This window comes from Solanum lycopersicum, chromosome 5 (assembly GCF_036512215.1).
Source record: "Solanum lycopersicum chromosome 5, SLM_r2.1".
Taxonomy (NCBI): Eukaryota; Viridiplantae; Streptophyta; class Magnoliopsida; order Solanales; family Solanaceae; genus Solanum; species Solanum lycopersicum.
The window spans coordinates 11,237,549-11,251,491 of NC_090804.1; the positions used below are offsets into that span (position 1 = coordinate 11,237,549).

General features: G+C 33.2%; 1 protein-coding gene across 6 annotated transcripts; it reads right to left on the minus strand.

Annotated features, from left to right (window-relative positions):
• Nucleotides 1-1,485: 1,485 nt before the first annotated feature.
• Nucleotides 1,486-6,710, minus strand: LOC101246055 (squamosa promoter-binding-like protein 12). 6 transcript variants are annotated; one of them, XM_010322702.4, is made up of 6 exons: nt 6,451-6,710; nt 5,300-5,476; nt 3,939-4,683; nt 3,661-3,797; nt 3,016-3,279; nt 1,486-2,088 (listed from the first exon to the last, which is right to left on the minus strand). In XM_010322702.4, exons 3-6 carry the CDS (start codon nt 4,604-4,606, stop codon nt 1,766-1,768), a joined length of 1,392 nt encoding a protein of 463 aa, XP_010321004.2. In that variant the 5' UTR covers nt 4,607-4,683; nt 5,300-5,476; nt 6,451-6,710; the 3' UTR covers nt 1,486-1,765. The 6 variants fall into 6 exon arrangements, with proteins under 6 accessions (XP_010321004.2, XP_010321006.2, XP_069154033.1 ...); XM_010322704.4 differs by having other exon boundaries at nt 6,329-6,629; XM_069297932.1 differs by having other exon boundaries at nt 6,176-6,591.
• Between the last annotated feature and the right edge of the window lie 7,233 nt (nt 6,711-13,943).

A 13,943-nucleotide genomic window follows, 5' to 3' on the forward strand; every position in this document is an offset into this window, starting at 1 on the left:
CATATTTGTGTCATATCTATGGGGAGCCATTTTTATTTTCTTCATTCTAATGGTTTAACACATCTATGACCAATTTATTGGTAATTGTCCTTCCCCTATTTGAAACATTTCTTTTGTGGGGTCTTTTGAATAAAAGAAGGGCATCAGTACATGATAAAACAAAAGCAAAGCTCAAGGGTGACACATATTCTATATTTGATGATTGAGATTCAAATTAATTAAAATAAAATCTTAATCAAGACTAGAATGATTAATTATTTTCTTATATTTTACGATCGCACAATCTTAGATCAACTATATTTTAGATCTAGAATATAGCTTTCTTAATTATGTAAACACACTTCTCAATATCTATATCTTGTACCAGATATGCTCACATTTACAGTTCGACAAAAAATATTAAATATTGAAAATCACATTAACAAATTGAAATTGAAATATTTGGTAACTTGGTATTCGGTAGCAGGGTATTTAGTAAAATTTTAAAATTATGGTATTCGGGTTTGGATTTGGTATGAGATCTTAGTACCCGTTTGGTATTTGATATTTCCACAATATTAAATTATTTATTACTTAATGTAGATCATGTATCCCACTCATTAGTGTAAGTTTAAAGAAGAAAAAGAATAAACATTAACTATTCAAATACATGTCTATGGTTTGATCAATCTAATTTTCTTGATCTTTTATTTCTGACTCCACATGAAAAATAAAATAAAAATAGAAATGATTGAACAAATAGTATTAGCTTGTAATATAGTCAGCTATATAATACGGAGTCATATCAAATTGAAATTTAATTTACTTATTTCAAATTCTGATATTTGATATCTACTTTTAATTATTAATTATCAAATTTTAAAATTTGGAATTTGATAATCCCAAACCAAATACCGACATCTCTACTCGCATTCATTCAAAGATGGAAATATTACAAGCGATCATACTACAAATTAAGGAAAGTAATACAATATTATCTGCTAAATAAAACTCAAAAGTATCAAATCTTAATATGTACCTGTTTTTAGTTTTAGAAGCTAAATTTAAGCAATCAACCTAAAACTTTCTGTTAGTCCCAAGATCTATCTTTTGCCTTACATAAGTTGTGGTTCTCTAGATTACTCGATTGGGGAAAATAATTTTTTTAACCTATATCAAGAAAAAAAAAAGTAAAAAGGATTCTTTGTGTACGACTAAAATTTACTCAAGGCAAAAAAGTTTTTTTTTTAAAAAAACATAAACAAAAACAGATCTACAATTATGAAATTGTAACTAACTTCTGAAAGCAAATATATAAAAACAATCAATTATTTAAATCATACTTGCGTTTTCTTTTAATTAATTAGTTATCGATTATGACAATGTGCGCAAAATTTAGAAAGAATGAAGAGGAGAAATAAAATGACGTAAAACATAAGTTTATATAGTCACACATGTGGACTAATAATGTAAACAGAAACTAATGTTAAAATAATAAGTCAAACATTTGATTTTTTAAAAAAAGGATAAACTGTGCAGTTATATTCCAAGTTGCAGAATCAAGAAATTACAATTCTTGGGAATTCATGTCTCACTGCTTAAATAAAGCAAACAAAAATTTAGTGCATAATTCATAATATTAGACTTTCATAATAGTTTAAAAGCCCGACCTATATTATATATAATATATACCAGAACTAATTTGCTTCAAGATCATCATCATACTAACAGACCTGCTTCATCTCGCCAAGTCCTGAAAATACACAAAAGTCATCAGTTGTTGGCTTCAGTTCAATGCATTGAGATAAAAGTCCGTGTCGAAAGGAGCTTTGAACACTCCCATTTCCTGAAAGCTACCACCACTGTTACTATTTGCAGCAGCCAATGTATGGTAACGAGGATCGGATGAATGTTGTCCAGCCTGCCAGTATTGACTGGACATATGCGGTGGAATTGCCTGCATCATCTGCTCGGGCATGCTGGTCTGATTTGCATGGTTGAGTGAAACACTCTCAGGCTCGGATGAACCCCACGAATTAGTTGACAGAAGAGAGAGAGCACGAGGAAATTCCGGTCCTGTAACCATATTGAACATGGATTCCTTGGCACCTGATAGAGAAAAGAAAAACTAACGTACTTTCACAAAACTTTAAGATGTAATTCTACTATCTTGCACTTCCAATCCATACTTCTCCAAAACTTTTCAGTATTCTACAATTCTTTGTAGTGAACATATTAAAGAGCAACTTCCCAAAATTCTAGAGGACACATATAGCATTTTCAACTTTTCAATTCTACTGATACTACTATCAGTTATATATCGGATATGATACTTTTTGTATCTTCCATATCTAACGAAGTATTTCAATTTAGGTATGGGCTGTATGTGGTCAGCTTAGTCTTTCAATTTATTCAATTATGAAACAAGAAGAGAAACTAAGCTATAATATCCAACCCCCCAATGCATAGTTAGTATAGCAAGTCTAGTTCTGCTTCAACCACTTTGAAGTCTCATTTGATAGCACACTTGCAAAATTTCATAATCGACTCCTGGATGAAAACGCCTTTAAAGTCTAAGTCACAAGTACAGAACATCTAACATCAAGCAAAATAAAGGTCTCCTAGATGTAAAAGTGGAGTTTTCAACCAAAATTCTTGCTAGCATCTTCATCACACACGGGCCAGATGCAGAAAAGGCAAAAGTAGACTATGGCACGTTTATTGTTGGGTTATAGATAAGATTGTACTCTGTAGTTCATAATGCAAATACAACGCAGCTATTGTTAACTACGAATTAGCCTTGTCAAAAGAAAAGGATGAGTACTAATTAGGAGGAAGATATACTTTGATAAGAACTGCTGCATTTGGGGGTCTGTATCTACTGATTAATCCAGTAAGCAACTAAATTGATATAACTGCTTTTAAGAGAGAAACAGATAGAGGCAGGCAACAGTAGAGATCTTCTTTGCACAGACACAGAAAATCAAAAAATTGCAATAAACAACAGCTTTGCATTCACAAAAGAGTGAAACAAACCTCGATTAAAAACCTCGGCTGTGGTGCCCTTGGAGGGCAAGAGCAAGCTAGATGCGTTACTGTGTGCACCCACAGCCCGTGAAAACTGGTTCCTCTCCAGTAATGACTTCCCATTTGTGCTGCCAGTTCTTTCAGGCTTTGGAGTAAACTCTCTTGTTATACTGAACTTAGAGTCTTGAGTGCTCTCCCAGGTAGCGTTTGCAGCAGCTCTGGAGTGAATGAGTTGTGCTTCGTTGAGCACAAGATTCATAGGTTGCCTGCTATCTGTAACACAAACCACATAAGATGATACTTAGTAAATTCACACCGACGCCTTTATGGATAAGCAGATGGTCCAACAAAAAATCCACTTCCTAGAAAACAATTTGCTCAATCACAACTAATTCTTATCAACTTTATGTACACGTTATTGTTTTAGATAATAGTGATGTTGCATCTTAAATGTATATGGATTATTAAAATTAATGCCAGTACACAACTGGCGTACACCAGCAAAGAAACATTAGGAATATATATTTGTCAATTAGTCAGACAATATGTTAACTTATTCTGAAATCTCAATAACTATTACTGAAGCATGTCATTTGAGCACTCAAAGCCACATTGCAAAAGGGGGAAGGACAATTCCCAATAAAGACAACATACCATAAAACAACGACGAAAGCCTCGCTGAATTGAACTGGATAGTTTCCTGGTGAGGTTTGCGGCGCCGTGCATTGTGATCAGAGAGCCTCCTACGACAGCTTCGCTTCTTGTCATCAAATTCAGACACGCTATGGAACCTGAAATCAAAGATTACAAATAGAAAGAATGAGAGATGAACTAGTCTACGTATTAGAAGTTATTGCTAAAGGGATAGATGGTGCATTCTAAGGACATCAAAGATCTAATATAAAGAAACCTTAGATTCATTTAACACTTACCTGCTACACTGTTGACAAAAGCGGCGTGCTACACCTGCTACAATAACCTTTGGGCTTTTGGAATGACTGTCACAAACTCTATGCTTACGATAATATTCTTTAGCTGAAGAAAGATCAAGGTTGCAACCTTCAACCTGACAGTGAGGAATTGGTGCATTCTGAGTAGATGATTTTGCTTTCTTTGTTGCAGCAGCAGATGATGTGGGGTTCGGGGGGAAGGATGAAACCTTAGCACTGCTTCCACCACCAAAGGTTTCACATGTCCGCTTACCAATTTTTAGACCTATCACTGGTTCAACAGAGCCTACTGAAGCCTCCATGGGTGGTGAATTTCTAGAGACCTCGGCTTTGGAGGATTCCAATTTCTTACTAGGATCCTCAGGAGAGGCATTAAATGTCTCAAAAGCAAAGTTGGATACTTTAAAGCCATCCTTTGGTGAAGAGTCAGTAGAAGCTGATATTGAGCTTTTGATGGAAGAACCACACTTCAGATCAGAACCATAGCCACCCGTGCCACTACCACCACTTGACAAATTAAAAGATCCCCCATCAAGTTCTCCCTCTTCTTCAACTCCCCAATCTGTTAATTGTAGTTCTTTTGGACTTTCAGAGGCCTTTGAACCAAACATTACCAGATTTCCCCAGTCCCACTTCACATTCCACTCCATCTTGGGAAAGAAACTACGAGATGGCTTTACCAAATTCCCAGACTCATGGAATGCAAAAGAGTAATTAAGACTTGAATCTGCAAAATATTTACACACAAAGTTAAACTGATAGTTTAACAAGTACGTAATTTCACAAAAGGCAAAGCAAGCATTTTGTCGGACAACAGGGAAGCAAGAAGAGAAATGCAAGTAGACAAATTCAGGACAAGAAGAAAAGAAAAGGAGACCTTCCCATCAATTATGTAGATTCACAAATTTGCTGTTCTACCTCTACTGTAGCTCACTAATTCTCTTTCTCACTAGCAGGATCTTTGTATCTTTCCTAATCCAACTTCTTTTCCACTACTACTTGAACAGCTCAAAGCAAAATGAACTAAATTATGACAAAAGTACTGTCCCTCAGATCACCAGTCAAACATCCAAGCCCCATAACATATACTACTTGAATTCTTGAAATCAAGAGAGATTCACCATGATACACACAATTAATAGTATGTCTGAAACTATTCCTCTGCTAGTTCCCACTCATAATCTAACAAACAGCAGCTTATTTTTTTAAAAAGAGAGAAATGAAAAGAAACAAAAAGGGTATAGTAATTACTGCGTCTCGTACTCTAAAGCAACTCACACACAAACTACCGACTACTAGATGAACTTCAATTATTTCAAGACAAGGTAGAAAATGAGATTCACCTCTTTGACAGAGCTGTATGATTCCAGTAACTAGTACGAAGCTGATTAAGACTATAAGGAGACAAGGATAACTATTCAAATACAGAAACAGAGCTCAATCCCTTCCAGTCCAAGACAACAAATGTTTCTCCCATCTGTTAACTCCACAACATCATTTTCAGCTACTTGTTTCATCACCTAATCAATGAAACCAAATAAATAACCAAACATTAAATGGTTCATTAACCCCACAAATGGCACAAACAAATGCTTGCTGACGACTCAGCCTAATAAATATGCAAGTTTAATTATTCTGTTTTCTTTGATTGTGACAGATTTACTGACACCCTTTTTACAGATATGAAACACTCCAAAATTTGTATGTTTTTTTATCTCTTCATCTAATATATCTATGATTGAAAAGAAGATTAAAAAAAAACACATTTTTTTCTTAAGAGTAGAGAGATGGGTAGTTGGTACTTGTTTGGAAAGTTATGGTCCCCCGTCTTAGGGTTTCATTGGAATCCACACCAAAAGAAGAAGACAGACTTTTCCATCCTTGAACTTACGGATGAATTCTTTTCCAAGAAAAATGCTAGTAAACCTCATCGTTTAGGAAGTCAGCATCGTAAATGCTGCAAACTTTACCTCCAATCTCTTTAAGAAAAACTAACATCAACCGAAGCTACAAACGAATTGGGTCAATTTTGCTTCTCTCACATCAGTTTAATTCCAAACCCAGAAAATAAAGAAAGTAAAAGGGTCTCTGAAACCCATAAAGATTTTCCATATTATGCAAGTTATCAGCAAATAACAATATATTCCCTTAATCTGTTTCACCAAAAAAGGATAAAAATTACAGAAATAAATAAAGTAAGCTAAGCAGGTAACACAAACCAAGAAAAGAAAAAGGTGTCCGAATATGGAAGATTTGAGCTAACAAGAACCCATTCCCTCAAGTCTTTAACTCCAAAAGTGCAAAAAAAAAAAAAAAAAGACACTTGTTGTAAAAATAATTATACTTAATTCTAAATCAAGAAATCCCCATACCATTAATCAATTTCTCCAAGAATCGATAAGAAGAAGCAAAACTCAGATTGAGAGAACAACAGGTTGTTAAAGAAAAATGATTAACTTGGTAAATAAGATATAGAATAGAAGAAAAATCTCACCAATTTTTGTTTGAGAAGAGCAAGTTTTTGTGAGTTATAACTTTACCAAATGAAGAAAAAGAAGAAAGAAAGAAATAGGGGATACAGTAGAGGAAGAGTGGTGACTGGTGAGTGACTCTGTCAGTGAGAGAACGACAGTGTGTGAGCTGGTGCGAACGGACAGATTTTATAATATGTGTGCTATTACATGGTAAGCCTCATTTTTAGCACTCTCTTTTTTTGCACTGTTGATATAAAGCAGAAAATACAACGAGATCATTGTTTCTGTAGGTGCCAAGTGTTTACCTATTTAGTGACAGCTTTTATTTTTTTACTGTTGCATAGAGGGTTTATTTTTGGCTCCTTTCTCTTGGCACTTCCTTTTCTTCCCCTACCCACTAATCACTATCCCCCCACCCCCTTTTTTTGTTTTTTAATGGAATACTTTTCTTCATCTTCCGTGAGATAGATTTAGGTTTGTGTTAGATGTGGTGGATATAAATATCTAAAAATTGGATTAATCTAGTTTTTTAGTATTTTGGTTGGATTTTTTTTAGAATATTGATTATTCGGTTTGATATTTGGTGTAAGGGTCATATTTTGTGGTGTATTGAAGAACAAAAGTTTTAATAAATAAATTTAAAATAGTATTTTTATTTTTAAGTTATATTAGTTATACGTTTTGAGTTTTAACCAATCAATTTTACTATGCAAACTTTAGCCCTAATTTTTAATTAATTATTTTTTTTAAAAGGCAAAAATGATTATTACTCCGAAATTTGAAGTTTTTTTTTATGTTGTGTATATTTAAACTTCAACTTGTTTTAAATATTCATGAACTTGTTTATTCGTTAATTGAGTAAATCTGTATTCTCTATCTCCGTCAACCGTGTTTACACACGCATAACATGTTGAAAAAATAGCTGATGTGGATGTCTGGATGGATAAATAGATAACTATTAGGAAATATTCTCAATAAGTCGAGGGAGTGTAAAACTTCATTAATCTTCTCACATCATCTCTCTAAGAAGTGCAATCCACGCAGTAAATGACATATTTTAAACCTTTTGGCTCACTAAGAAGTGTAATCGATAAAGATATTTCGTAAAACTCTTGCTCGATCTGGTTAGTTGCAGTTCTTAGACGCGAATTGTCCGATTTCGTGAAGCTTTTGGTCGATTTTCTTTTGATCTTGTCTGAAATTCTTACCAAGTGATAATCACTCTTATAATGTGTTATTGTTTGTTTTCTTTATTTTTCTTTATTTATATTTTGTCGTATTTTCCGTTTAGATTTCGCCATATTTTTCTACTAAGATTCTCCATAGTTACCTATTGAGCTTCCGATCAGTAATATGATAGTTTTCAACTAGAAATTTTACTTATTGAATTATTGTGAACTTGTTCAACTTATGCATGAGTATTAGGGTTTCTGATAATTAGTTCACAATATTGGGGTGTTTTTATTTTAATTAAAATCAAAATTATAGGGTTTTGATTCTAATATTCTATTATGATATTATTAAGCGTTGGACTTTTTGGTAAATTCCTTATGTATATTTATATGCTTGTGAGTAAAGTCAATATTTAATGGTTTTTTAGGGTTCTAAATTCATCAATTCTACTTGGGTATTATTAAATATTAGAATTTTATATTTCTTGTATAAAGTTATGTTTATGAGGAGAAAATGGTCAAATGACCCCTCAACCTATCAGTTAATTCTCAACACACCTAAACTTTACGGAGTTTCTATTACCTCATGAACTTTTTGTTTTCGATATTTTATAACCCTTAAACGCTTATCTTTTTGTCATACCTAGATATACATTTATGTTTGTATACACGCGCTGGGTGGGCCTACTTTATTTAATTTTATTTTTCTATTTATTACAGTAGACCCCACTTCTTTTAACTTATTTTTGTAATTAGGTTAATATTCTCAATTCCAAACATAACCAACAATATGTATACTCTTCAATTGAATATCAACATTTCTTCTTCTTCTTCTTTTACATTGTTCTTAGCAAGTAATGCAAGTCATATTGATCCAAGAATTGATCTTTTCAAGACTACTTGTTTTGCCACCCTGATAATTTTAACAATGTTATGTATCATGTGATGTAATTTTTTAAAAATAAATAAAATCAATCTTTTGAATGAAAACTTAAAGCTTGAAAATAAATGTTTTCTAAATCTTGAAGGTAAGCTCAGTTATAATGGTGAAGGAGAAAAATGTTCCATGATTCTCCTTGCTGGAGGAAGGTGAAAAGAATGTGTGTACATACATTGTTGTTCTATATTTATAAATTGAAGAGGAAAATAACTTATTTTGAACAATGACATGGGAAGAAATTTCAAGCTCCATAGCAAGATCTAGTTGACCTTGCAATTTTATATTTATGAGTTAAGAAAATAAATTTGAACCTCGAATCTAATAGTTGAAAAAAATTAGAGAACATAAGAAGTCCTAAAGGTTCAAATTTGAAATGGAAGTTATCATTTAAGCTTTGAAATGAAAGATAATTATTCCCAAGCTTCAAGCTTTAAAATGGACACAAGAAAGGAAGCAGATGGAAGATTTATGGGAGAAAAAAGATTTAGAAATGCAACTTGTAATTGGAAGCCTTATTGGAAGATTTAATATGCTTGATTGTTATTGTGGTTATAGGTTGACACTATGCCTACTAAGTACCTCAATTTAAAGATTCAATTGGGGGGTATCTTGGTGAATGAGATACGTCCAATATATGTTAGGGTAGGTTGAATATGTGTTAATGTGGATGAAGATCATTTGTCAATTTCTAAACTTGCATATTATGGTAAATCTTTTAGTATTAGTAAGTTAAGAAAAACTTGTGCAGTTTCATCTTAGGGAGGTTATCAGGTTGAATTGAAAAAATGATAAGACATTTGTGATATTGCATTGTTTTTGGATGATGGAGAGATAATAGATATTTATGTATGCCATGACTCTACTCTGGAGGATGTGAGTCCTACTGAAGGCCAAATTAGTCGATCCTTAAGTCAAATTGGTGAGTATTTTAATGCACTTGAAGAATCTAATAATTCTTTAATCGCACAAGCAAAAAATTAAAATCTAGGGTTAGATTCTTCTTCTACCTTTCTATCGAGTCAAAAAGTTGAAAATAAAGGGGTTATAATTGTCCAACAAGAAACTAATGATGGTTATTCTTTAATAGACTGAATTGATTTTGAAGAAAGTAAAGTTTCTATCCAACAAGAAACTCAGCCTTATATTCAATCAAAAAACTGAATTTTCTGTTCAAGAAGAAGTTGAACCAACTGTATAATAAAATGGAGAGCTAGAAATAGACAATGATTTTTACTTCTGACCAATCTATTAACTACGAAACTGATATGCATGAGGAGTTGAGTATTGTGAAGGAAGATGTGAGAAATTTTAGAAAAAATAGGAGGAAAAAGAAGGAAAAAATCAAAGGTTATTTAGGTGAAGTTGGACTTAATAAAAGGTATGTAGTTATTGAAAAAGACAAAAAAAAAAAAAAAGCTAACAAAGGATGAATCATACTATGAAAACTATGAGTTATGATAGTTTCAAAGTGATGGTGAGTTACTGTCTATTTTTATAATGAAACTGAAGTAGGGAATTTAAAGGGAAGAAAGAAGAGTAGTAGAGTGATTGATGATTCTACTTGTGATGTTGTAATATGAAAGTGATTTGGTATTTGAAAATCTATAGGAATTTAAAGAGACAATTGCAGAATATGCTATAAAGAAGGGGGTTGAGTCAACCTTCCTTCTTCTTTTACATTGTTCCTAGTAAATAATGTAAGTCATAGTGATCCAAGAATTGATCTTTTCAAGACTGCTTGTTTTGCCATCGTAATAACAATGTTATGTATCATAGATGTAGTTTTATAAAAATAAGTAAAATCGATCTTCGAACAAAAAATTAAATCTTGAAAATCGATATTTTCTAAATCTTAAAGGTTAGTTCAGCTGTAATGGTGGAGGAGAAAAATATTTCATGATTCTCCTTGCAGGAGGAAGGTGAAAAGAATGAGTGTACATACATTGTGGTTCTATATTTATAAATCGAAGAGGAATATAACTTATTTCGGACATTGACATGGAAAAGAAATTTCATTATCCATAACTAGATCTAGTTGACCTTAAAATTTTATATTTATGACTGAGGAAAATAAATTTGAACGTTGAATCTAATAGCAAAAAAATTAGAGGACAGTAGAAATCCTAAAGGATTCAAATGGAGGCTTGAAATTCAACGAACCTTAGATTGCTCGAGAGGAAGACTTAAAGAGAGAACTTTAGGAATTTGGAAGAGTGAATGTAAATAGGGAGGTTAGGGGTTTTAGGAACCAATTATACCCACTTAGAGTATGCCAAAAAGGCATGGTATAGGTATTGAATGAGTGAAAAAAGACTAAAAAAACTTGATAAAAAATTACCTAAAACCTTTCACGAAAACCTTTTACGGACCGTAGAACAGATCACGGACTGTTAAGGGTCCTGTCGGAAGTAAAAGGAAAAATTTTGAGATTTCTAAAGTTCTAGTCTATGGACCCTTCCACGATCTCTAGAAGACAACATAGCTAGTACATTCGTTCATGAAAATTGAATTCCTGATTTATGAAGTTTCTTTAAACGGATCCATCCATGGTCTTTGAACCTTTCTAAAAACCATGAAATTTGTCCTTATTAGTCAATAAATTTTTTTCAACTCTCTGAAGATGTTCTACGTCCATGAAATTATATACGAACTAAAAAAGGTTTCGTAAAACCCCAATCCTGAAATATTTTCAACTTATGAGTTTTTCTTTTACGATTGTATTCATGATCCATGAAAGCTTATACGGTCCATAAACACCTCTCATAATAACAATTGTGTAAGTTTTTAATAACAGCAGTTTCCCACTTTAACTAAGTTAGGAACTTTCAGGTGTTACATATATTGTCTTTAAAATAATTTTATTAAAATTAAATAGATGCCTCTATGGCTCGACTATAACTGACTAACTACCCATCATATGAGGATCATATACAAACACTTGATTTCTAAAGCAGCACATAATCACTTGATGACATATTATTCTTCATTATGATGGTAAATCACCGATTTAACTTGGAACTTCATTGACCCAAAAATTCGATCACTACACCAATTATAGGAGATTTTACTACCACATATATTATCATGGCACATTTTTAGATAATACTTTTTTTTATCTACCATTGTTCTTGTCACGATCCAAATCATTGTGATTGGTACCCATCCTAACCCTCCGGTGGGAGAACTACTACTACCATCTAAAGCAATTACTTTAGAACTGAGGTGTTTAAGTTAAGAAAGCAAATTAAAATAAACTAAAACAATGCGAAAAATATGCCTACCTGAAAGTCAATGTACCAAAACTTTAACAACGACAAGTCTAAGAACAAGGGGTACAACCCCGAAATCAACAAGAACTTAACCAATAGTATGAGTCTTAAAAGAGTGGACTTAAACAAAGAGAACTCAAGGCATTCCGAAAGAACTAGCTCACCCTTAAGTTCAAAGCTATCACCGATCTCCTAAGCGAGGTTCGTCAATAGTAGCGTGAAGATGTCATGTGCTCAACAAAAATAAGAGCAAGTGAAAAATCAGTACACAACCACCGGGTCCTGGTAGGATGGCGCAGTTATCCCAGTAGTGTAACATAAACAAGCAATTACAACATTATAATACATGCATAAACATCATATTCAATGCTATCATATGAATCAACATCACAATGACATGCTTCATCACATAGTTGGTCCTCTCACGGAACCCAAAATAAAATTGTTAGCATGCCACAATGTGGCAATCCGATCCAATTTATATGCCGAAACATGGCAACCGATCCCAGTTAGTATGCCAGAACTTGACAATCCAATACAAGTTAGTGCGTCGGGACGTGGCAATCGATCCCAATCACACATCACAATAACACATCGAGATCACCCATTCAAGTCATGATTTCATGGTATCGATATTCATATATCTCAGTTCAATATCTATGATCAATATTACAACATGCATACATATAAAAGTATCACACAATCATAGAATCACAACCATCACCTATGATAACGCTCAAACTTACTTCTCAAATAAAAAGTAAAGCGGTCGTATCAAGTAAAGAACCCAACTGATGAGGTTGGGATAGTTCCCACGAGAAAAATAGTTCAGACTTAACTTCAATCTATTATTACTATTATTTAGTCAATTATTTCCTTAGAAAAAAAAACAATAAAAGGGGGGTTGTTATTTTTAAATGAATGAAAATAACTAACTAAATTAAAGTAGACACCTAACAGATTCAAATGTTGGAGTTTAATCAATTAATAAAAGTAACTAGGGTTTACGTGTTCCCCACAGGTTCCTAACTTGATAATTCTAACTATAACAATTCTTTCCTATTAGATAGTATACACTAAATCTATGTTGTTAATTTTTTTCCTATTATCTACCTCCTTGGTCCGGCAAGTAGCATTAAGGCGAGTTCTAACATTGGCCATCCGTTAAAAAGACTTCTAAGCGAAAGAATTATCAATACATGCAAAACACTATTCTAGAATTGTTATTTTAGTTATGTTTTACCTCATTATTCGCCTATGGTTCCCACAACCCTAGTTATGGAGTTTAGTTTTCCATAGTCATAATCATAATATCCATATATGTAATATAAGAATTCATGCACTTACTTCAACAAGAAAGAATAAAATCTAGAAATTTACTTGATTAATCGACAAAATCACCAACAATCAACTCCAGAGAAAAGTTCAACAATCCAAAGTCTAATATCCAAAATAATCTACTAACAAAGAATCTAATATGAAAGTGTCTGATAAACAAGATTCTAACTCCCAAAACGAGGTTTTTTGAACTATTTATAAAAAACAAAAACCTAATTGAAGAAGGACTCTATTTGCTAAAAATTTGTCAAAACGCGACTGGGTCGACGGACCTCGCGATGGGTCGTCGTAGTCACGATGGGCCGTCATGGACTCCGTTGTCCCATACTTTGCAAATTCTTCTTCTTCTCTCTTCATTACCCTCGACGACAGGTATGACACATCGTCACAGGCATAATGGTTCGTCGATGATCTCTGTTCCATAACACTTAAACTCTTGGAATTTGGGTACTGGGACTACTTCTCAGATCATCATGACGAACCAGCAGGACAGACCGTCATGGCTACGATGGTCCGTCATGCACTTCGTAACCCCACACTTGGCCAGACTTCCCCATCATTCTTCAGCAGCTTCACTACGATGCCACCTACGAACCGTCACAAGCTCCATTAGGTGATAACTTTTATGTATTTCTTGCTCAAAAACTTCCGCGTTCATCTTTAGACAGATTTCCTGCAAATAAAGAGAAACTTACATAAAAATCAATACACAAGGCTTTTGTATACACTAAACTTAAGAAAAAAGTATTAAAAATACTGTGAAACCACGATATATCAACCTACCTCGAATCCAA

Coding starts and splice junctions, on each gene's coding strand:
- LOC101246055 (XM_010322702.4), bottom strand. CDS start 4,606: ATGGAGTGGAATGTGAAGTGGGACTGGGGAAATCTGGTAATGTTTGGT. Junction 3,280..3,660: donor GCTTTCGTCGTTGTTTTATG/GTATGTTGTCTT, acceptor TTTGTGTTACAG/ATAGCAGGCAACCTATGAAT. Junction 2,089..3,015: donor AGCCGAGGTTTTTAATCGAG/GTTTGTTTCACT, acceptor TTTCTCTATCAG/GTGCCAAGGAATCCATGTTC.